The sequence below is a fragment of the Falco naumanni genome, chromosome 1 (assembly GCF_017639655.2).
Source record: "Falco naumanni isolate bFalNau1 chromosome 1, bFalNau1.pat, whole genome shotgun sequence".
In the NCBI taxonomy this organism is placed as follows: domain Eukaryota; kingdom Metazoa; phylum Chordata; class Aves; order Falconiformes; family Falconidae; genus Falco; species Falco naumanni.
In genome coordinates this window covers 20,948,099-20,973,414 of record NC_054054.1, presented here as the reverse complement: position 1 = coordinate 20,973,414, position 25,316 = coordinate 20,948,099, and the positions used below count along the sequence as shown (strand labels likewise).

At 39.0% G+C, this 25,316-nt stretch overlaps 2 protein-coding genes across 2 annotated transcripts in view; one reads left to right on the top strand and one right to left on the bottom strand.

Moving 5' to 3' along the window:
• Positions 1-24,192, bottom strand: part of PRSS12 (serine protease 12) — a 48,625-nt gene extending 24,433 nt beyond the window's left edge. Inside the window, 9 exon segments of the mRNA XM_040584346.1 lie at positions 816-957; positions 4,069-4,265; positions 5,244-5,385; positions 6,046-6,224; positions 10,581-10,731; positions 12,864-13,042; positions 15,174-15,312; positions 23,758-23,821; positions 23,823-24,192. Coding sequence (XP_040440280.1) covers positions 816-957; positions 4,069-4,265; positions 5,244-5,385; positions 6,046-6,224; positions 10,581-10,731; positions 12,864-13,042; positions 15,174-15,312; positions 23,758-23,821; positions 23,823-24,050 — 1,421 coding nt within the window. The 5' untranslated portion in view covers positions 24,051-24,192.
• The window catches only part of METTL14 (methyltransferase like 14), a 65,558-nt gene continuing 53,152 nt past the window's right edge, over positions 12,911-25,316 (top strand). The window contains exons 1-3 of the mRNA XM_040584373.1: positions 12,911-13,016; positions 17,516-17,659; positions 19,982-20,056. The gene's annotated coding sequence lies outside the window, so the exon portion shown is untranslated. The remainder of the gene's footprint in view (positions 13,017-17,515; positions 17,660-19,981; positions 20,057-25,316) is intronic.

Sequence of the window (25,316 nt, the reverse complement as noted above, 5' to 3'; positions counted from 1 at the left end):
TACATCAAATCACTAAAGCACTACAATTTAAACTCCTTAAGTTCTTCTGTGTTGTGTAAAGATGACTCAACATAAAAATTGTTACATGAATGAAAATTGTCCCTAAGTATGGTGAAACGCAGAGCTCTCACACAAAATTAGAAACAAAACAGAGAATCTACATAGATCACAGAATATGCAATCATCTGTGGTATTCGAGATGTTAATATTAGTTTCCCTCATTTTTTCCAAATCGGAACTTTCACTCTAGCCTTTAAAAGTGTTTAGAAATCTGAAAACAGAAGGTGAAAGAAGTAAATTAGGAACAGGAAGAGTGGCAAAGAGCACAGAGCAGATACACTATATCAAACTATCTTCTCAGTTACATTAGTGCAACTAAGTGTAAAAAAAAAGTAATTAAAAAAATGGTGTAAAATGTTTTTATCATACAGACATGTAGCACCATAAGTGACAAGTCAAATATAGTATTTAGTCAATAGCTTAGTATTTTGGAATATTTAACTTCTAAAAAACCATTTAATAACTAGCATTAACTTGCATTTCAGTTGTCAGTCAGACTGTGATATGCCTTTGAATATTAAAAAACCTTTTCCCAATTATGCTAGTTAATGAATACTGCTTTTGAAGATGTAGCCTTACTACTTCTTACATGAATAGTATAAATACACTTTTCTAAAAGAATGTCAAACAGACAATATTTAAAAGGCATGTATAATGTTCTCAGACATATGTTGGTGATACTGGGTTGCAGAAACTTAACATTTTTAGAAACAGCAAACAGATAACTTAAGAAACTGCTTAATGAGTTTTCTTACTTGTAGCCAAGCTGTCGACAGACTACAGCTGCATCCTTATCAGACCATCCATCGTCACAAATTGTGCCCCACTGGCCATTGATAAAAATCTCTACACGTCCTTCCTTCTTATTCTCACCATCCATCAGCCTGATGGGAGGACCTGGGAATAAATTACAGCTGTCAACTCACAACAACAGAAGCAAGAACTAGTACTTTAAGTCATTTTCATCACATTCAGTATATAGGGTCAACTAATGTTTATGTTGAACAAGCCTAATACCAGCTGTTAAAGCAGTCATACTTTTCCTGGCTGGCAAAAGGAAGCAGTTTGTACAAATTACAAGACAAATATGAAAATACTACTGTATTTTGAACTTCAGAGTTCTTCTAGTTCCTTGATTTCACGTAAATATGTGGCATAGCTCAGAGTTTGACTGCATTGGGCACAGAATAACTGTCCCCCCAACAGCAGAAAACACCCAAGATTTCTTTGATACAATAACCATACAAGCCAGCCACATATTTCTTGCACAAACTTTATGGGTGAGTTTAACTATATCAGATCTTAAATCCATTCTCAAACTGGTTGCTACCACTCCTCTTAACCACTGCCTCAGCAAAAAAAGTCCAGTATTGCGTTGAACTTCAGTTCCTACTTAAGGTTATGCATGCTGTTCTGTAGTGTATTTTGCATGGTAGCATGGCATTCAACAGCATGTTATTCTGACTAATGTGTGATTATTTTTCAATTTAAGTTCATTGCTTATTCAGATACGTTCATAATACAAAATCTCACATGGGTTAGTCAGACTTAATTAATCATGGTTCGTTCAGTGCTTGGCCTGTAGTTAAATTTTGAATCATTAGGCAAAGTATATATTTGATTCTCACTTGTGTTCATGCAGGCAATACCAGTAGCCTTAAACCAGTTATTAATTCCTCTGAAGAGTCTTTATAATGTTTAAGTGAGAATCACCTTCTACATCTTTCAGTATGTCATATTTCATACTCCTTAATACAGTAATGAGAGTTTCTTTTTAGAGTAATTGAAAAGACTGTTCCTCATTCTTCTAGCATGTTCCTCATTTTTTCTAAATCTGTAAGGACGAGAAATTACTTAATCATGCTCTTAAATAAAGCAGTATTTTGAGACATTTGCATTTGATATTTAATTAAGGTTAATTTAGGTTATGAATAACTTTTGTATACCAAACCTTACTCTGGATCAGAGCTAGTTAAATCTGGCCTAATTTATTAATTAAGAGAGGAAAGATTTGAAAACAAAATTAAAATCTGTTAGATTTAGATGTCATTTAAAGGATATTGTTTATACTGGAATTTATATTGTCTGGACAGTTACATGAATTTACTTCAACTTTCTGTTTAGCTACATTGTTGTGATCTTTAAACAAATGTAGTTATTGTAGTATATTCTATCTAATTTTTAGTGTTGCTTCATGTCTGTATTTCCTCAAGTTATATAATCTACTGATTTCTCGTATTTTTCCATTGAATTCATCTTTACAGGGAGAAAAATGGCTTTTTCAAATGCTGGGAAGTAAATGGTAACAATAGAGTCTTTGTCCACTTTCCAATCAGAAATATTGTAGGAAATGTAAGATACACTGTCTTCATTTTCTTGTTGAAATGATGTGTTATTCTGGAAGAGTATGGTTTAGGCAAAAATTATAGTTATATAACCCAACTAGAGGCATGGGATATTAATGATACAGTACAGCTATTTCATTGTTATCTTGTCATCTTGTGTTTTAGAATATATATACATATATTTATGAGCACAAAATTAATACAACATTTTGGTAATGGGGGCATGTGAAAATGTTACCATATGGATGCATTTAACGGAACCAGACCTCCTTCAGCTAAGACTATATTTTATAGGAATTTGAGCAAAGCAGCACAGATGGTTTGCATCTGTCAAGACAGCAGTCATGATTTGAATTCCTGTTATTTTTGGTCTGAGAATTTTTTTTCTCCCAAATATGATTTGACATCATCTACACATAATAAAACTGTACTGCAACATAAAGCATCCATTGGATTGTGAGAGGTCAGAAGTCTGTAAAGACTATGAAGACAGAGTAGAAAAGTACATGCAGAAGTGCTGACTGTTGTAACAGGTAGCAATGTCGTGCAGTAAATCCATGCCTTAGTTTGCAGGATAGACCTTCAGTCTCTGTTTTCCAGAGAACATCAGGCACCCAGGCGTACAAATCTATTACATTTCAGTAGAAGCTGTGAATCCTAACTCCAGTAGTTATAAATCTAATTTCAAAATTGACTAAAATATACTTGGGTGAACTAAAGAATATCAGCAACAATTTTGTAAAAGGCTACTTAGTGACAAGCTACAAATTTTGTATGTAACAGATTTTTTTAAATTAAACTTTTTCAGATATGCTGAACAACCCGTGTTACCCTGTATTTTTTACTGTACGTATCTGAGAGGCAGAATTCTTGTTTAATTATCCACATGTGGATTTAGGAACCTTTAGCATTCATCTGTATGTATTTTGTTCTACAATGCCACTATGTAAGTGGTATTTTTCTCTCATTTGTTTTCTTATCTTTTTTTTGTTTTTTGGTTTTGGGTGTTTCTTTTCATTCAAGCGTGTAGGCTTTTTGGCATTGGAGCTGTCTGTTTGATCTATGTTTGTAGTATCATCCTGTCCCGGTGAGCAAGTGGGGCCTGTTCACCCAGGCACAATACAAATGATAGGCAATAGTAATACAGAAATAATTTCATGCTTCTCACCCTTCCTTCTTGCTATCTCTGAACTTTTATTTTTCTGTAGTTCTTTTTTTTGATTATCTGCATGTAAGGCCATAGGAGGATATACTATTGATATATATTCCTCAGTGCTCGGGTACATCTCCAGCTTTTGATAGCATGAGACAGTTACTTAGAACATGGAGAGTGCTGAGTGAAATGAGGTACGCCATTAGGAAGTGCTGAACAGATCTAAAATCTGGTGAAGATTGAGAGAACAGGATCTCTGGAATCTGACTTTGTTACCTTACAAATTTATGTTGATCTTTAATGTTCTGGCTATTTACGTTCCTTTAAAAAAAGCTTGATTGCTTCCTATGATCTTCAGGAGAAAAGTGAGCTTTTTTCCCCTTCCTGTACCTTCTTTGCACACATCTGCCAAATACTAAGTTTTTTAGCATCCTTAAGTATACTGTACTTTGCTCAGATCTGCACTCACTGCAATACTCATACTGTGACTTTACCAAAGAGATGCCTTACCAAGGGAGAGTTTATGGCTGTCGTTATCTGGATGGCAGACGAGTCTGACATCCTCCTGATGGTTGCAGTCATGCTTTCCCCACTCTCTCCTTGAGCACTGCAGAAGGTTTGTCTCCTTCCCTGAGCAGCTGACATCATCCAACCAGATGGGCCCAGAGCTTCCTCCCAGGTAGCTCTCAGGTGCACTTTTCCCGTATCTGCAAGACACATACGTGTACATAATGGTTTGGGCCACAGTGATCAAAGGGCATTGTGATACTTAAGCACTAGAAAGGAAATAAATTATTTCTGAAGAAATAAAGGTTTCTCATGTAGTAACAGTAAACAAGTGTTGAAACCATGACAGAGCAGGTAGTTAGCTTAAAATTCAATGACAGCATGATATGCTGCTGCTTCGGTCACTTTTTTTAAAGGAATTACCGTTAACATTAATACAAACTTTAGAATGTAATACCTCTGATTAAGGCCTCCCTTCAATTAAGCATATGGCACTTTCACTGAGACTTAAAGCATACTCTTAGAATTATATATACATTTAAATGTCATAGTCTGGGGGAAAATGAGACAATTATTTTTTGATTGTGAGCTGTTATAATCTGAAGCCAAGACAACAATCACCTAGTGATGAGAGTGTATCTTTGTAGACACAGTCAGTAGGAAAAGTAGTGAAGAGTGAATGCATGAAACTAATGGGACTTTTTTCTCAAATATGCTTTTCAATACATAACAGTGTTCCAGGGCCAGACTGTGGGTTTCTCTCAGCTAGATCCAGAAGGAATTAAACCTTGAAAAGGTCTGTGATTTTTAATGACTGTTCAACAAGCAAAGATTTTGAAGACTCAAACTTTTATAGGCGAAATAGAATACAACAAATCAATTTTTCTCTTAGTGTATGCATTGATCTCAGTTAGCTAAAAAGCTGATCGGAAGGAACTTGGTGAATAAAGGCTGCTGAATCACAACCGCAGTTGAAGCTTTTTATTCTGTGTAAACTGAGGCTATAAATATCTCTTCAAGACTGAAGGAAGCAGGTTTTAATGGGCTTTAACCCAGTAGTTTCTATGAAGCACTCAGCTAATATTAAAAAAACAGGCTCTTGAATAATATAGGATTCATGTAAATGATTTTCATCATTGTCAAGTCAGAGAGTCATATATAATACCAGGTCATCTTACTTAAATCCCAGCTGGCGGCAAACCACCTGTGTATTCAGCTCTGTCCACCCATCATCGCAGATCGTGCCCCACTGCCCAGTGTAATAGACCTCCAGGCGTCCCTCGTGGCTGCCTTTCCCACTTGTTAGCCTTAATACACCATCTGTGCCATTAACAAGGAAGGAAAAACAAAACCAAGAATCAGTTTTTCTTATTTCAGGTCCAATTAATGTTCTAAAGCAAAATTAATAACATTGCATTTACCACATCTGATCAGACCATTAGACTACTAAAAATCTAGTGTGGATCACTAGTTGTCATTTCATGAGAAGATGAAAGAAATGCTGTGACGCACCCCGTCACCTGTGCAGCGCTGCATAATGCAATTGCTTAACTGCAGAAGGAACAGCACAAGATACTGATCCCCCAAGCTTTACATGCCAAGTCCACAGGAGTGGGCTCTGATGATATGATTTCACTGTATATATACCTTATCTTTTTCTTTGTATAATCTCTCATTTCGCACTGCTTTTATGGTGAAATGCTTAGTGCCATCGATAGATGTGACACACAGTTAAGGTATGCCCCCCATAGTAAACAGCAGTTAGCATGTTACTGAGGAACCAAGGCTCTGTGTTGAATAATGAGATTTTCTGTACCTGTAAAATTTCCATAGCCAACAGCTGGTTCGTTTTGATACTGCCAGAGAACACTTTATTACAGTGGGGGTTTTGTGCATCTGCAAACTTTAAAAATTCTCTTTATAGAGCTGTGACTTCCGCATTTGTTAGTTTTCCTGTGTAATTATTGGTAATTTAATTACCTGTGAGAGGTGTGCAGGAAACGCCAGCATCTTCTTTGTGGCCGCAGTTGTGTTCTCGCCAGGAGCTTTTTGGACACTGTTCTATCGACAGTTCGTTTCCTGTGCACTGTACTTCATCCAGCAGCACGGGGCCTGAACCTTCTCCAAAGTAAGCCTGGCTCCACGCCTTGGCAACACCCCTGTGGAAATGTAACAAACACCCCATCAAGAACAAGCAAGCTGAGAGCCTCTGGAATCAGTGGGAAGAGCTAAAATGTTGCATATCCACCTTCTAGGATAGCAGATGGGACTGCCTAAACAGCCTAGCCGACAGTGTAGGCTGAGTTATGTCATGTAGTGTGATGCGGTTCTACAGGCAACTCCAGTCTCAGCTGAGCCTATGGAATGACTTAAACATGCATTTCCACAGTTTGAACGTATTTAGAACATTACATTCTATTATTCCATATCTATGAGATTTTCCTTTTCCGCCCCTTTTGATTTCTAAGCATAATTTTCCTAGCCAAAATTATAGATGTACAGCTTGGGTATGACAATTCTAATTTTAATTTTCATTTAATGTTTATATGTAGTAAAAAATAATTCAATACATATTTCTACAGTGGCTTTCATCTGTTTTCCTCAAAGCACATTAATCAAATCTCAGATACCCAGATAAGGCAGCTAAAAGTCATTGTTCCCCATTTAGTCATGTAAAAGCCCTGGCAAAGAGATCTTAAGTGACTTGACAACGTCATACCACCTATCAGTGGTAGAACTGAGAAGAGAAAGCAGACCAATAACTGGCCTTGTGTGTTATAGTCTTTATGTCAGCATGGAGGATTTTGAGCACAAAAACCTATGAAAACTGAAAACACTCCATTGTTTCAGCACTTCAGAAATTCTGCAGTGTTTAACACTCAATCTATCAGGATTTTTCCAATTCTATTTAAGATACGATTTCTTATATATGTAAATGTTTTTCATGGTTTGGTTTCTTTCCACTCAATTATTTCTCTGTTCGTATATCCAGTTGTTTTTTTCTAGGAGTGTTCTCAATATCTGTCTTCTTTTTCAACTCGTAAGATTGAAATTACTAGCTAAATTTTTCACTATAATGAATTACTTATCTAAAGGATTAGTTTAAATTAAATAACATGCAGTTTGGGTGCGGGGCTCTAAACTAATTTTTCATTTGCTTTAAAGAGAGTTTTCCGCTACCAGCCATATGCTGTCATGTAACACCTAACAGGAATGGTATGTTCAGCTTACACTGAAAACATGACAGGTCTTGACTATTTTGTTTCGAGATGTAGTCATTCACACTCTTAACAGGTTTTTGTGACTACGTGTCAAAATAGTACATTGCTGTGATTATTATTTTTTTTTAATGTAAGTTGCAGTAGCTCACGTTTTTAAGGCACAGACTCATTAATCCATGTATGGAATTAGCTAGATTTGGATTTCATTTCTAGTGCTTTGTATAACTATGTAACAATCTCTGTTCTCCCTTTTTTTTTAAAAGGAAAACAATATTAAAGTTACAATTAGAAATCATACAAATTCTTGATAAACGTTAAAGGGGTACGGGAAAAGTAACAGTTAGAGACAAAAATTAAATTAAGATCCGGAAATAGTTCTATAAAAAGGAAGGATGTGGAAATTCGTGGTAGACACTGTGTAGATGGTAGTGTTCAGTAAATAAAATCACACATAAGAAAGGTAAATTAATCTGGTTTGCATTTTCATTTTGTTTTAAATCGGTTTGGTTTTAATATTTTCAAGCTAATGTGCTTCATTAATCTTGAAAATGCACTGTTAATTTTCAGACTGTTTCACTGATGACCAGATGGCTTCTTCAGGTGGTGGTGAACATGGAAAATATCAAAAAGCAGGTCTGTCTTACTCAGCAGGGAGAAAAGTTACAATCTGCAATTGCTTCAAAGAAGCAGGTAAGCAAACCAACAGTACCCTCACTCAGCAAGCAACATTTTAGCTAAACACATAACTTCAGTCTGAAGTTAGTACTTTATTTTTGAGAGAAATTTTTATTTAGACATTACCTTTTCTTCAAAATTACCTTCCTAATTCCAAATACCATATTAATATATATCTTGTTCTCACATTTTTCCTTTAGCAATGCGAGAAGAATTTTAATAGATTGGTAATGATATTTTTCCCTGAAATTTGCAAACATTTCCTGATTGCCTTTACTATTCTTTCATTTAGTTTGTTAAGTAACCATGCATTTTTCTATGTAGCATTAGTTTACTGAAAACCTGTATTTTGCAGTGCTGGTAATGGGGAAAAGTCCCAAGTACTCCCCCTCTTACATTTCATAAAGAGCTGCTTTTCGAACTGGTTGAAATTGTGAATGACTATATAGTAAACTAAGAAAATATAATCCATAGGATACACTAAGGGTAATACTTATTTCAAATCTAGATGTCCCATTTATATTTAAGCATCTAAAAAAAAAAAAAAATACCTTGGTTTTCCTGTGTATTTTTCTGAGGTACCAAGATAGGCTTAGTGAGTTCTCAAGCACTTCAGGCTATTTTTGTAGAATTTAATAAATATGGACTGAAGACCCTACTTTCAGGAAACCTATTTTTATCAATATTACCCTAAATATATTATAGGCTTATTACAGAAAGCCTGCTGTATTGGTAATTTTAAGGATGACTGTATTTTGGAACATTTATAAGTATAAGATAAATAATTTTATTTAGTAGTATTTCCATATGTACGAAATTTGCACAAAACCAAAATTCTTGTACATAGCTTCCATTTCTTGTATTTTTTTTAATTCTGATGCTGGTGCACATACATAGAAAATGTTAGAAAAAATATCCTTATTCATTAAGAAGCTGGCTGAAGTCAAAGAGAAAATGCTTGACCACTCTGAATGTTGAAAGCAAATTATACTATAATCTAGTAAGATTCTCTGGAGTTCCAATAAAGCTGAGATAACACATCCCATTACTAACACAAGGGCAATTTGTATCAAGCAAAAAGTATTTATGAAACCAAATAATAAAATAAATTATCATTATTTGTCACCTATTAATGGTAGATTCATACTCTGAAATTTTATAGGCACGCTTCAGAAACGTTGAAAGAATGTAGGAAGCTACTTACTGAGATACTTTACTTTTACAATTTATGGCATGTTTTCAAGTGGATTAACAGTATGCAAATTTAGATTATTTTTATTACTTCATAACTGGTCTGCTGCCACTGTTAGAAAAATTTCACTTCGCAGTAATGAGCACGTTTGTCAAGACATCTTGATGACTTGAGAAATTCTGTAAACGTCTAGACATATTTCAAAAAGGCTTAGCACCATCTTAATACAATTCATTTACTCCAAAAAACAAGTCAAATTAGAAGCATCTCAGAACTTCAGGTTTTGAACATTAAATATAAGTAATAAAATGCTTCAGTAAAATCCGTAAAGAGGAAGGTTAAGAGCATGATATGTGTCATTAGTATACAGAAATAAATGTAAAGCATAGCTTAGTAACTCCCCAAACTTATTAATAGTGGCCCCATTCAAAAGCGGAATGGGGGCCACCATTAAAGCCACAAAGCTTGCTACCTGCAATGCCACTTCTTCTAATTCATCATAATCCCAGCAGGGTTGAACAGGCGAGTTCTGTTCCACTCTCCTCTGCACTTGCCTGCTTAGTTCTCATCCAGCCTGTCTCAGACGTAATCCCCTTCTTGGGATACATCTTAGAATCTTCTTCTGCATCTTGCACCTAGTTCTTTCTCCTTCAACTTACCTGCCTTTTTATCCCAATTGACCCCATCTCCTTCCTCTCTGATCTTGGAGTTCTCCTCTTTGCCTCCCACTTCTGCAGCATCTTTCCTGAAATACTAAATACTTATCTTCTGTATGGTATCAAAATCACCCCTGGCTGCTCAGAAGGAGAGCAAGAAAATCCTGTTCTGCAGCTCGTGACTGTATTACAGACCATGCCTAGTTCAGACACAATCACTGACAAGCTTATCTGTCAAAACTTCAAACAGATCTCTGCTCAGTATATGCAGACTGATAAACTTCAGAGATTTGTGACTTAAACAAATCTTGAGAGATTCTCACAGACATGCCAAAAAACATATCCTTTCTGACAAAGCAGTGCTCTTACTCCAAAGCAAGGAGGCCGTTAGACTCCAGTAAAATGGATGTAAGGATTTTAACACTCGAAGCAACTTCCTTTTCTTTACCTACAATTTTTGATTGAAACCTTACTGAAATCATAGTGTTTTCACTAAAAAGCCAGCATTTATTCTGAGACACATCCTCTGTCTGTCCTACAGCCAAAATTGCCCCTATCATATGACACTGAAAACTGGATCCTAGTAGTTAAAGTTCCGGGGATTTGAAAGTAATGGCACTGTACCTGAACCTTCTAGAAATAAACTTAATTACTGCTTCAAAGTATTAAAGTTATTTTAAAGGAGCATCTTTTGACAACTCCAAGCTATATGTCTATCTATCTAACTCTCCTGCTTTGCTGGTGGAGTAGAAAGTATGTAGGAGAACAAACCCAAGGCCAAGCTGCCGACAGACAACTTCAGCATCTGCATCGTCCCACTGATCATCACAGACAGTGCCCCACTGGCCAGCATGGTAGACTTCTACTCTTCCTTCGTGAGCGTTGGTCCCACCAGCCAGACGGATTGGAGTAAAGACAGGGGCTGTGATCAAACACAGAATATAGGAAAAGGTCACTTCTTTCCCAGAATATTACCCTCATACTAAAGAAAAAAGGTGGGATAATGCTTCCTCTGACATCAAAAGCCATGCTTTATTTTTTCTACTTAGATGGAAAACATTAAATTAAACTTGTCAGAAATCAGTTTTCCTAAGCTCCACTCTCAGTAGCTGAAGAATACTATGCAGAGAAGTAATCTTACTGATCTTGAGTTTCTTAAGTGTTAGAGCATTCACAGATACTTAGGGCAGTAAGGCCAAATCCTACAATGTCAGTAGAGCTGCTTTTCTACAAGTAAAATTGGCTCTGTATAGGCTTGGTCCCAGAGGGTAAAATCTGAAGTAAAAGGCAAAAATTCTTTCATTGCCACAGAAGGAGAAATTCATCCTCCTGTTTTCTCATTCCTTTGGTAATTCCAGTCAGAGCAGTGAAATGTCATTGACTGTGGAGTCTCACTTAAACTGTGCAAGTATTGTTCCCTTCCTGCTTCTGAGATACAGTTTGCTTTTTAGTCTGTTCAAATCATTTACCCTTTTCTGGTCCAGCAAGAAATTGTCTTGAAAGCGTCACTTCTGCATAAAGCGATAATAATGGAAACAGCTTAAAACCATATAAAAAAATTGCTCTAGTATTTAAAAAGGTAATTTTAAAGTTTCACCATATCTAACATCTGAATTATTTAAAAAGTGATTAATTTTTGTGTAGGCCTTCTAACAAATTAATGCTACTATTTCATCTATCTATTGGTTTAACAAAAGAAAATGAAGAGTATTTCTCCAATTTCATCTTACTATTTCACTGGTATGAAGCCTTTTTTTGGTAATTACTTAAAAAAGCTAGATGCAGTAGAACCTGCAAAACATGAAAGCTTCATCTAGTCTGCTGAAACTCAGGATCATTTTAATTCAGTTCAGATATCCTAAATGCTAAATTACAGGTAAACTTCCTTTCAGCATTATTGAAACAGACAACAGTCCTTTAACAAATTTATCTAAGCCAAACAGAGTTTTCTGGCTAAAATGTCCATAAACAGAAGGAAAACCTTATGATCTAAAAGTAAAAATTTGCAAATTTATAGTTTTCAGTTTCTTTAGACAAAACTATTTCTCTTGCTTTGGTCCTTCAACTTGTCTCCTAGCTTAAAAAGATTCTCCCTTTCCTCTACGTTATAGTTTTCTAAACTAAGACCAAAATTATTTTGTAAAAGTAATTTATCAAAATATTCCTCATGAATAGTCGAGCTTTAGGATGCATCAGCTTTTGGATAGGAATGTAAGTAGGAGAGGAAAAGCAGCACAGAACTGGCTGCAGCCGCATATATTTTGCTTACAACTGAAGAGATTGCCATTGCCTCAGCACTGACAGCCTAGCCTTCCTCAAGGTCAGCAATGTCTTAAATCTGATGGCGTAATTGCCTGTTTAGTTGCTGGTTAGCACGTTGATTAAAAGAATCTGAAATATCTTAAAAATATGAATAATACTTTCTTTCCTAACAATATTGTTTTGACTTGTGTGAGTGATATGTGATGTAGCAATATTCAGCTAGGAAGACTTGGACCTGCTTTAAATGTACACAGAATAGGACAAAAACTTTACAGTTTCTTGTGTGATATCATCCCTGTTCACAGTAAGGAATGTCATTCCAACACTTTTGTACCAAAGGAGAAGGCATAGCCTGTTTCTGAAATTGCTGCTCCTCCCCACTGTTCAAGAAAAGCTAACAAATTAACATGTAGCATATGTACCTACCAAAGACAATGTCTGAGTAAAATAAATATGTAAAGGGGGGGGAGGAGATGTTTTTAAAAAAAATGTAGGGGGAAACAATCCTGCTTTTATAGCCAGAGTCTTGCTGCTTCACCCTTTCTCACAGCCTACATCTCAAAGCTACAATTTGCTTGTTGAATATGGAAAGGTAACAAGTGGTTCAGCTAGTTGCTGCTTGCACAGCGTAGAGAGATTTGAAGCAGTTAATGATGCGATGATTCAATCTGTTTAATTTCCTGTTCCAAGAAATCTTAATACTTTTTCTAATTTAATAATGAGTAATTATTACTACTTCTATTTGAATAAGGTAAGGAGTTAACCAAACCATATCTGTTTTTTTTTTTTTACCCAGGGAAGAGCTACATGTGACGGCAGCTGCCATTTTTTGAGGACATGTTCCATCCTGCCAGATGTCTTTTTCACATAACAGTATATTTTCTTCATCACCACGACAACGCACTTCACTCCAGTAAACAGGAATAAGGCCCAGTCCAGAAAATGGTATGTGCTTTGCTGTACCTTTTTCACTGTAAGAAGAATAATCAGGATAGGATGTTAGAGTGGGAGGAGGGGAAGTGGAACATTTTCTCATCTATAAATCTTGGAGTAGAGAAGAAAGGGCTTTCTTCAGCAGTGTAAATTCATCACATTTTCATACAGTTCAGCATTGTATTCTGTACAAAGAAAAGTAACAGATGTGACCCAGTTCTCACCATTATGTTGTGGGATGTTTTAGTACAACGGCCTGGGTTGCTGCTGGGCCAGCTACTTTCCTATTCTCCCAGTTCTTAACTACAAAAATCAACACAAAGCGTACAGTCCATAGGTGAATCTATAGTACTGTCCCACTGCAGTTACACTTTTAGGTGAGGTAATGCTAACATACCTTCCCTTATCCTCTCCTTTGCTCCATTAAAACATACCTGTGCTCTGCCCATACACGTCATATAATATGGTTGTTACCATGGGACAGTGAAACCACCTCATACTCTGTTAGATCAGGTGCATGGCCATTATTCTCTACTCAGCCTTTCCCATCCATTCAGAACATTTATAAATAGCTTCCTTTCCTTCCCTGACTGAATCTACAGTGACAGTTATTGAGCCATCTTTTCTTCTTTATAATGCCCAACAAAATTAAATTCAAAACAAAGTCCAAATACTGTAAAATCAAAGGAGCAGATAGGTGGAGGCACCTGAAAAGCACCAGTAATACCTAGTGAGTTCACCTTGTGGTATACAGATCCAGACGTCTGCCACTCACGGTAACAGAAACTTTCAACTACTGTTTGCTTGGGGCTTTTTGGCCTGGATTCAGATTTAAGCCATTTCTGTTGGAAAGACCAAACCACTCATCCATACCACTGAACTACTTTTAGCAGTCTTGTTCAACTGAAATGCTTAGAGTACGGAAGGCAGAAAGAACTTATGTGAAAATGAGGAAAGGAGACATTGTACAGAGACAGTTGAAGCCATAAACAAAATCACAGCCTCCAGATGGCTGAACTTTTATCTCATCTAATCCTCATATTTTTATAAGTTGGCATGGTGTGTCCAGATTAGTACTGAACATTATAAAACAGCTTAGATTTAGTTCTGGCTAGCAGTCTTAAAAAGTGGAATAATCATTAGGAATGTCACAGTACACGTATGCTATAAAAGCCCCTTACTGCTTGTAGCAAACAAAATCACTACTTTGGCATATGACTGAAGGAAATATGAGAAAGGCAATAAAACTAGCAATACTTTGTGGTTTACTGAGAAAGTGCAAACTGCATGAGGTGCTAAGGGGGGATAGTCAAGTAATTTGGTTGCTAGCTTGAACAGCATTGATTTTGTAGAAGCTAAAATGAAATTATATTACAGGGTCCTGTTGATTAAGTCCATTCTGACAGCATTGCAAAGTCATAGTCAATGAGGACAATGCAGGGACTTTCAACCTGTCCAGTATTACTATAACTCTGTAAAATGTTGCTGTGAGAATGTCTCAGTTTGGGTTATCAACGTGCAACTCTGAAAGTAAACCACACAGATTATCTAGCTAGATGAAGATGTGCACAACAAAAACACATTTTCCAAAAACCTGGGATGAGTCCCAGATGGTTTTTGCCAGGATAGAATGGATGATTACCAGGGTAAGCCCATGCTTCATAGAACCAGGTATTTTCTTATGATTAGGAGCCCATGTGGAGACTAATTCTGGCCACATTTATGTTTTTATAGAATCAGTAACCTCACTGGATCTGTTCTTAATTGACACTTCCGTAAGTGAGATCAGGATCAGACCTCATATTTCTGCCCTTATGAACATCTCCCAGATGTCTAATAAAGCAGTTCTTGTTTTGCCCTAAGCTTTTCTGAGCTCTTCACACTTTTCACTTTGAGAGCAAAGCATCTAGCCTGGTCTGCTCCTCTCCGGATCCCATACGCAGCTTTCAAATGAAACACTGATTCTCACAACAACCTCTTTGAAGTACAACACAACTGAAGGAAGCGAAAGATTCTGGGAAGAACAGCTTCAGCATTCAACAACTTTCAAATAGAAAAAAACAATCATCAAACACAAAAAGCCCTCAGGATTTGCAAGATAGATTATCCTTTATATGGAAACATCATTAAAAATAAGTTGACTTGATTTTTACTTAGACTGAAACTTACCCAAGTGCAAGCTGTCGACATACAACTGTTGCATCATTATTGTCCCAATGGCTCCCACAGATTGTTCCCCAGATTCCATTCAAATAAACCTCCACTGTACCTTCAAACTCGTTCTTGCCACCCTGCAGTCTCACTGACCCTAGTTAAAAAAAATTAAAAAATTAAGCCTCTAAGACATTCCATTGCTCAATTAATCTATCCCACAGAAAAGACTCCAAACTCATTTTCCCTCTGCAGAGAGACTTCCTGTTCCATGTATTTTCCACATCCATCTTTGTGCTCTTTGGGTGAGCTGCTTCTCAGAAGCATTCTGGCACATCTTAACATTCTTACAGTGTGACACACAAAAGGAGGTAACCATATTTTTTACATGAAGAAAACATTTAGCTTCTTATACTGAGATTACATCACATTTATAATCCTTCTGATACTACAACTTAAAGAGCTAACAAAGAAAAAGTATGTATAGACTACACATAATTATTTAAATGTGGTTACCCAAATGAGCAAAAAGTGTGTGTATATATATATGAGTTTCTATACTTTTATCTTCCACGTAATTCCATCCAATTTAAGGGAATCACAAAAGAACCACACAGATTGCATAGCTTTTGCTCTTACCCATGTAAATTCATGCATGTCGTGGATGTCAGCAGTTTATTTTAGCCAAAGAATGCATTTGTTCATATTCATTCTCAGACAGGAAAACATTGGATGTAGTTCTGTTAATTCTTGAGAGGTCTTTAACAAATTCTCAGACAAAACAACCTAAAAACATGAGGAATGGTCTAAAAGAACTGAAAAAAAAAGAAGTCTGCTTCTTGAGAGCGACAGAACACAGAAGTTCAAGAAAATTAACAGATTTTGCATTTTTTATTTCAGTAGTTTTACTTGAGATGCCAGATGTATCTGCTGTTGAAGGTGGCCAAGTGCCATAAGTAATGGTGGGGAAGAAGCTGGTCATAGGTATAACCCTACAGAAGCAGAACAAAGAGTCGTAACAGAGCAGTAATTTAATGAGAAATTATACATTTCTGTTAAATTATCAGACATAGCCTAATTGTGTGCATTTCTATTGCCTGAAATCTCTGTTAATCCATCCACCTCTCTTCTGTGATCTACTTAAAAATCAGAAGCTACAACATCATCCAGTTTGCAGGGGGGTTAGCAATGGGAGGAAACAGTCGATGTTTGTGCCTGCATTTCATTGTGTATGTGTTAATAGCAATAATAGGTAGATCCACTTTTTCTCCTCAGCTTTCACTCAGATTGTGTCCCAGTTTTAATTTATTTCTGTATATTTTATAAAACCACAAAGCCAAATGACTGCCAAATAACTGGAGGAATTAATTAACCTCAAACTTGGTTTTGTGTGTTCCTTTTTGCCTCCTATTTACTTTCTCAGCAGTAACTCACTGTTCAGTAAATTACAAACAAAATATATTCATCTCATGTTACAGAGTGAGCTATCATTCCAAGTAGAGGATTATTAATGAGTTAATTATAACAATACTGTAGAGATGTTGCACATTGTTTATCTGTCTTTTGCTCTCTGCTTTTTTCTGTCACATACAGATAGAGTCTGGAATTCTGTTTATTTTTGCTCTTCACCAGACTTTTGTATAGACTATTATTTTCACTTGAAACTTCAACTGCAGTCATAGCAAAGTGATTCCTGGCATGCCAGAAAGCAATTTTGAAGATGTCATTTCCAAAAATAAGTTTATTTTTGTACATGATTGCTTACAGTCCTGCATGACACCTACTGAAACGAATACAGTGTTTCCTGAGTATACATTACACAATATTTCTATTCAAATACGTGAATAAGGGAGTATTTAAATAATAAAATTGTCTTCTAATGTCTCCTTGGCAAAATTTGGCTCACTCCACAGAATTCCCAATGGCAACAGTGTAAGAATTTATTCACGTACACAGAGCAAAAGATAGCACAAGAGATAACTTCTGCATCTCAGAAACTCTTTTTCCCAACAGTTAAAATTAAAAATGAAAGAATTCTGAAATCCTTTGCATCTGTACTAGAAGCCTCAAGAAAGAAGTTCGAAAAGCACAGAGTTCTCACTGTGAACACATACCATTAAACCAAGAAAACAGCCTTTCCCTTGCCACCCACTCCCCTAAAGAACCCCAGGTGACATCTGGTCCCTGGTGAAGTGGGAAGACACACTACTAGTATCAGCTGGTAAGGAAGGGAGAATGACTGGTAGGGACAGTGCCTTATTTTCATGTGCCTGTGGGAAAAGACATAGATGAAAACAATAAATTATGGATTTTTTAAAAAATTATCTAACAAAATATTTTGGTTTGCTTTTTTCCTGTAGACTTACAGCTGCATATAGGGACACCAATGTTTTATGAAGAGTAGTAGCATTCATAACAGACCTCTGTTCATCTCACAAGAAAATAATGATGAAGAGCTAGCTTCTATCATATAGAAGAGAAAACACACAACATAATTCTTAAAGGTAATTGTGTAAAGAATTTAAAATATTCTTGATTTTTACCTGATAAGTTAATCTAGAAAGAAATAAAGAGAAAGCCTATTTTTTACATGTAACTAATATTAAACTTTCTATTATGCCTGCTGTTTCATAGAGTTAACCATGTATATGGCATAATAATTCCAACATGCTGGTTGCATTGACTGACTATATCTGCAGCTATGATTAACATAAACCATTCGGAGCAAAATCAGTATTCTCAAGCAAAAGAATAAGTAAACCCATTTTTTTAAAAGAAAAGTCAGAACTGAAAGCCCTCTGAAAGGTTAATATGTCTAATGTATTTTTCTGAGTCCAGTCTAAGTGTTTCTAGCTCTTTATTTCAGCACTGTATCCAACAAGAGTAAAATGATACAGTATTTTTGGTTTCATATGCACTTTGAAGTATGTATCAACCTATATCATATGACAAGTCATAATTATGTAGCAAACAAATCAAAGAGCACATTAATGAGAAAATGATTTCTCTGTTTTTTACTCCAAATGTTGAAGTATTCAGAGCTCTGGTAGTTATTTTACTGGATCAAGAGATACATTAGTTACAGTAACATAGATACATCATTAAACAGAACTTTAAAATACAGACTGTCATTTCAGTAGCTTATTTTTTCTTTTTAATAGATAAAACTCTTCATAATGAAACACATCTGTTTCATGTGTAAATTGATTATAGGGAATTGCAAGATGACCAACATTAGATGCCATCATGTATGTTTATGCTGTATTACCAAGTATCTATGTATTACTCATGATTCAATCTTTGTTATTAAAAAGGTGTTAGTATCTTAATTGCAAGATAATCAGTGTTTGCATTGTTAAAATGACCAGGAAACACTTTTTCACTTCATAAGCAGAAAGAAAACTAATAATTAGCATGATTAAAAGGATACTGGCTAATATAGGTCTTCTACTGTTATATTTCAACACCTCAAGCCCTTACTGCACCTCAACAGGGGTGCCCAAGGCGCTCTTCTGTGCTTTCCCTAGGGCAAGAAGCTCTAGAGAAGACTATCTGAATCACTTCTTTGAAAGCAGGTCTGGCTTAAGTGTGTGCATTGGAGGCTGTAGGCTTCTGGAGTCATAGATATGGTAGCATCTCAATTTTTTAAGCTATAAACTTTTAGCTCTTTTAGTTGCTGAAGAAAACTGAACATGGGAGTAGGGCTAATGCAGTAATATCTACTCTGGCTTTACGCAACACTGAGAAACTCACACTCTCTCCCCTCTCCGCCAACTCAGTACGGTGTCAAGCCTCTGCTTAAAGTGCTTCTCAAAACTGCCTCAACAGCAGGGAACACGAGTACAGGGATCCTGCCCATGGCTCTCAATGCCCCCCGCAGCACTGGTTAAGAAGAGAAAGGATGAGGAGAGGTGAACTGACCCCACGAGAATTAAACAAGGGCACAGGACCACAAAGCAGGACTACTATGCAGCTCTAGGACACATACTGTGGTCTTACAATGGACTTAATTCAGCCCTATATTGAAGAATACAAATCCGCTGTCTTGACAGAAACTCATTTATATACACTCAAAGAATATGTATGCATTTCGTACAATTATGTTCTAGCCAAGGTTACTGACGGTCAGTTAGTGTTGTTTACACACAGTCTGGTAATCTTAGTTGCTCTGGTATCTGCCCAAGTCAGAGTCTTTCCCATCTGCTATCCCTGTTTAAAAGAGATTAAGTTATACTTGCAAATGCAAGGAAGTAAGGGTATCCAGTGGGTGCTGCTGAGACTTGCTCTGCAACACCTGCCATATAGGCTTAAGATGAGACACACAGGAAAAAAAGGGAGAGGAAAATGCCTCAGCCGACTTTTAATTAACTCCAAAAAGCTGAAGAGCTTCAAAGGAATTGTGCTGTTGTGGTTGGCCGCTTTTCCTATACCATTCTTACATCCTGAGATGCTGAGTAACTTAAAACCCTGTTTTATTTTCTACATTTCACTGAGAACAAGTATTATTACAGTGTGTGGCTGAATGGCAAATACAATGGGAATCACTTCCACTTCTGCTGCATGTGTAAGTGCTGCAGCAGTAGGGTTTATGGTGTTGCTAAAGGCGTGTCAGTAGCTGCTTCAGAAACACCTGTGTCCAAAGCTTTGTAATTTGGTTGTGAATGTAGATTTGGAAAAGAGAGATCAGAAGTAGAAGTTGCCTGTGCCTTTCACCCTGGTGCTGGGTGCTCTGAAATTGCTGATTAAAAGCAAAGCAAAAGTAGTACTTTACATGTTGGAAATCTGTAAACACAACAAATATTTTTATTTCTGCATTCATTTCCAAGGTGCTTCAATATGGGATAGCGCCACGGAAAGACCCTGCACTGACAATTTATCTCTGCAGCCTTGGAGTCAATTAGGTAAGTCCAAATTGACATAACGTGTGAGGGTCTCCCATTGATACTTTCTGTATGTAACTCAGTATTTCAGAACACTAGTGGATGGTTCATAATACATACACAAGAGTGTGTCTCAGTTTCAGAATGAAATTAATTGATCAACTTGCATGAGGCCCTTATAAAAAGCTACCTGTAGTATAGGTCAAATCTAACACCGGTTCAAATAAATGGAAACTTTTCTTCCAGGATTAGATCTGGCTAAAATCAAAGAAATGAATCCTGTTGACTTCAGCAAAACTATGGGTGGTGCTCGCTGTGATCAATAAATGCTGTTGTCCATAACTTTGCTGAGCACTGCTCTTAGTCTAAAATGATAATTATTTTCCCCTGATACTTTAACCTTGAAAAAAGGGTGCATCCATCAAAACAACTTTTTAAGAACTATCTTGAGAAGTTTAACAGATAGAAGTGTAGCATACTCAAGGATCTTTATATGAGAAGTTTCATAAATATTGTATATATTGAGTGTGTAATGTGCTGAATTGGTTCCTCTGCAGCAGTGAGATTGACCATGTCAACAATCAATGGTTTAAGGCTCTGAAAAAATAAACAACTGAGATGTTAGGAATGTAACAGGCTCTAAAGGACTGCAGTTGTCTTATGAGGTACATAGCTGTAGAAAATGAGGGGTCTCACGCTGTGCAGATGTAATAAGAATGGTTCCAGAAGAACTGCTTCTTACAAGGAAAATCTAGGCATTCATGTTTAATTTTTTCATCATATTTTTTTGTTAACCCTATGCTATTAACAAAAAAAACCCAAACCCAAAAGACTTGCCGTCAACTGCCTGGACTGTAGTTAAGTAGGGAGAATAATCTAGTGTTTAGATTACGAGCCTGAGGCTTGATTCTTCTCTCTCAAAATTTTAGTGAAGCATTGTTCCATTGGAATTAGTGGAAGTACCCTGTGATAAAAGCAATTTAAATGGAAAGACTCCATAATCTGGCCATTCTGGAGATGTGTATTTTACTTCCAGTTCTGCCACTAATGGGTAGTGTGAGCTCTGGCAAAGACACTTAGCCTCTCTTGTATTGTTTCCCTTTGGTAAAATAAAGAAAAATAGTTAACCCACTTCACTAAAAGAGCTTTAAATTGGATATGTAACAACACAGCATGAGAATACTGCAAGTACATGCCACAATAACTTTTTGTGGCAGCAGTTGCTTCTAGGTACTGAGGCAGGCCTCATTTTTGAAGCGTGAGTACATTACAGGTATGTTATTACTAGCAATAACTAAAATACTACATTCTGCTGGACTTACACTGGCTCTGTATACAGAGTACTCGTACTCATTTGTTTTTCTCTATGATTTCCTTGGTTAATCATGATAATTTAGATATATTTGTGTTTGGCTTGCTTGCTTTCAAGGCATGAATAAATAATAATACCCAAATGTCTCTCATTTTAGGAGGAGGGAAATGAAACACCAAAATCTAGTATTATAAACTATAAACCTGATTTTAGACTGGTACTGCATAGTATAACTGCAAAGATGCGCCTTTTTTTTTGTTTAAATTCTTATCATTAATGTTTAAATATAAAGCAGTTTAATATATACACGTGCACAAAGTTTAGCCAGTTAACATTGCAGGTAGGTCTTAATATTTAAACTGGAAAAGCCAGGAGATTTACAGTTAAGGCTCTGAACATGGTATTGTATATAGTTATTGCAGGTGCCTAACAATGGAATATGGGCTTCCTTAGCACATGTACTAAAGCAACAGATGCAGACAGATTCTCTCTGAACAGTCTGTCCTTCTTTAGCTATAAACTGCATCATAACATTGCTTCACTTGCATTTCTTTGCTTTTTGTAAGAAAGGAACATACTTCAGGATGAATGTTACAGTAATGGTTATTTCTGGGCAAATGGCTAGATTTATTTCCATGTTGTACCTTAAGCCGTCTCACACTCTCTAATTCTTTCACACCCCCTCCACGAAGGCGTTTGGACAGACGCTTGCCCTGTTGATGTCACTGGGAGTTTTCCACTGAGGCCAACAGAAGCAGATGACCTTTCAGTTAGAAAGTATCGGCTGTTGTTCAGTAGCTATGTCCTCCTTAACAGGGGGCAACCTGGATTTCCTTTTTCTGGGGGAAAAAAGCAGCCTCCTGAAAAGGCTGAAGAAAGACAGCGAAATCCAAACCATGCAGTATTTTTGGTGGGTTTTTTACTTAAACCACATCTGTGCTGAACATACAGGGGATTCTGGAATTTAGTTAGGGCAAGACTGGGTTCTCAGCAGTAAAATGCTGTGGTGTTCTTTTCTGTACCATATAGAGCAAATCTTTACAAAGTATTTTGGGAACCAGACTGAAGAATTCTGAAAAAAGCTATAGATGTGATGGGCTAAATCAAAGAAGCAACTGTGGGAACCTTTCTCAAACTGAGACCAGTTAAAGGGCGTCAAGTATTTTGGATTTATTTTTTATTTTCATCTGCGTCTAGTTATCTCTTTTCTCCCCTGTGGCATCAGCTGCCTGGTATTCTTTCCCAGGAAACATCTGTGATGCATAACATCATTCTATATTCTTGAAGGAGTACAATGCTTGACTTGGAACACAGCTCTGGAAGCTGTATTTTTTTTAATGCATAAATGATCAATATGGACCTTGGTGCCACCACATGCTCTATACATATTTTATAGCAATATGTATAATAATCACATTCTTCAAGTTATCTTTTTTTTACACATGTTCTAGGGCTACTGTTGGAAGAGAAAGGTAACAACCCCCTTCAGAGATCTGAAAGTAAATTTAAAAACACACCAACACAAAACCAACTTCCACAAGAACAAAATTAATAATAATGTTCAACTTCCTTGCTGACTGTGCGATACTACAAAATATGTAAAAAGAAGGGCACCAAAGAAGGGAATTTTTATTGTCCTTGCAACAATTATGCTCATTCATTTTTAGTATAGATAGAGATTGGCCATAATTCTTATTTAGGTGGCAGATAACACCACAGCGATGCAGGAGAAAACGTGAAGGCACTCCAAACCAGGCTGTGCAGAAATATATTTAATGCCGATACTGATGAACTGTAAAGCTGATCAGCTGCGCCAGGGCTGAATGCTCAAATTGCTGTTCAGTCCTTGCGCGCTGAAAACTTCCAGTGAAGTCACTGGGAGTTTGGCTGGGAATGGGGGGAGGCACAGCTCCCCGGCTGGCTCCACAGCTGGCCTGCAGCACCCGCGCCGCCTCGCACACCCCCTGATCCCGCGATGGGGGGGGGGGGAGGAAGAACGAGGTATGTGAGAGCAGTTCGCGGTTAGAGCCAGGCATCCTTTGGCATTCCTCCTGTAGAGCAAGCGCTTCCCAGAGCGGCGCGCCCGGTTAGAAGGGGGATGCCAGCCTTGCCCGCAGCCTGCCCGAGCACTCGCGGCGCGGCTCCGTAACGCCGCTCCCCCGGTGCTACACAGCGTCGGAACCGGGCCGGGCGGGACCCAGGTCCTGCCAGTGCAGCGGCTGATGCCAAGCGCCACCCCTCTCCTCTCAGGAAAGGTGTTGAGGCCGCTGGGCAGCGGGTGGCCGTGCCCCGTCCCCTGTCGCCGCCGCCCGGCTGGGGCTGCCGCCCCGCCGCGTCCCCCTGCCCCGCCGCGTCCCGCCGCCCCGGGATCGCCCCCTCCGCGGCCGCCCGGCGCTCCCGCCCCGCTCACCTCGTCCGCAGTCGGCGCGGCCCCGCTCCGCCCGGCCCCGGCCACCCCCGGGCCGCCCCCCGCCTGCCGCCGGGCAGGGCGCAGGAGCTGCGGCGGCCCCGCCGCGGGAGGGCGGCCGGCGGCGGGCAGGGGCACTGGGCCGCGGAGAAGCCCCCGGCGGGGGGTGGCGGCGGGCCCGGGGCGGGGGGCTGCGGGTGGCGGGCAGCCGGGAGGCTGGCGGGGAGATGCCCCAGCCCGCGGGCTGCGGGGAGCGTCCCTAGCACCAGCGCCACCACGAAGCCGGCGAATGTCATGGTGCCAGTCCCGCCGGCTTGGGTCCATCTCCCCCCTCGCACCGCGCCCGGGATGCGAGGGGGGGAGGCGGGGCCGCGGCGTCCCGCTAATCCCCCCCGCCGCACACCCCGGCCGCCCTCCCCCCCGCTCCCCGGCCTGCGGGGGCCGGGCGCCCTACCTGCCGCAGCACCCCGAGCGCCCGGCCTCCGGCTCCGGCAGCGGCCGCCCCGGCGGGGCTCGGGGAGGGGAGGGGGCGCGCATCCCCCGCGCCGCCCGCCCTCGGGGGGTCCCTCCCGGGCCCGTCGCAGCCCCGCGGGCTCCCCCCACCCCGCTTCCCTCTCGCACTCGGGGCTCCCCGGCCGGCCACCTTCTCTGCCCCGGCCCCGCGGCGGGGGGTTCCGACCCCCCCCCCCCGAGAGCAGAAGGAGCCTGGGCAAAGCCTGGCCCAGGGCTGGCGCGCAGCCGCGGGGCGAGAGGGGCACAGCGGACCCGCACGGCGGCTGGGGGGGCAGAGGGACGGGGGGAGCGAGCCCCAGGCGCGTCTGCGGGAGACAAAGGGGCTGGAAACAAATGCCTCGAAGAGAAATGTCTTCGAGGGTGTCGCTTTATCCCAGCCCCATGTGCTCTGAATAGTAATCTGCTTATCCCCAGCCGCTGTGGAGCTCTGCGTGACCTGAGCATCTCTGATTCCCTTTTTCTACCAGGATGGCTGTCAGTTTCGCTTCTTTGCCTCATATTGTTCAGTTGTTAGTTTGGCTTAGTCACAATTTTTTAATTTGCCGTTGTTTCTAATCTGTTCTGTTCATATTGTGCAAAGACCAACTCTGCACAGCCTTTATTTGGCAATTTGTAGTGTGAGTCTGTAGGTTCACCTCCCTGTAAGATCTTTTTTTCCTTTCTAATTTTTTTTGGCTGCGAAGTGTTAATCAGGTTTCTGAGTAAGCACATCAGTATTTCCACCACCTCGCCTTGTGACTAGAGTCTGTAAGAAAAGGCGAGAGTGCGCTTTCTGCGTTCCTTGCAGGTTCCCACGTATCTGCAGTGAACAGTGGCCTTCCTTTATTAGCCTCCAAACTGTTGAAAAGGTGCAAAATGCAATGTTACTGATTTAAGCTTTTGTTTATAAGAACAAAAGAGCTCCAGTGCTAAGGAGAAGCAGGTCCTGCGGTGTTTGGTATTACCTCTGTTCATTTTAGTTCTGCTCATCTGTGATGAATTTATTATTGCAACATTACAGTTAGTATTTTCATCGCTCACAAAGTTCAAGAATACTCTGCTGGGGTTCC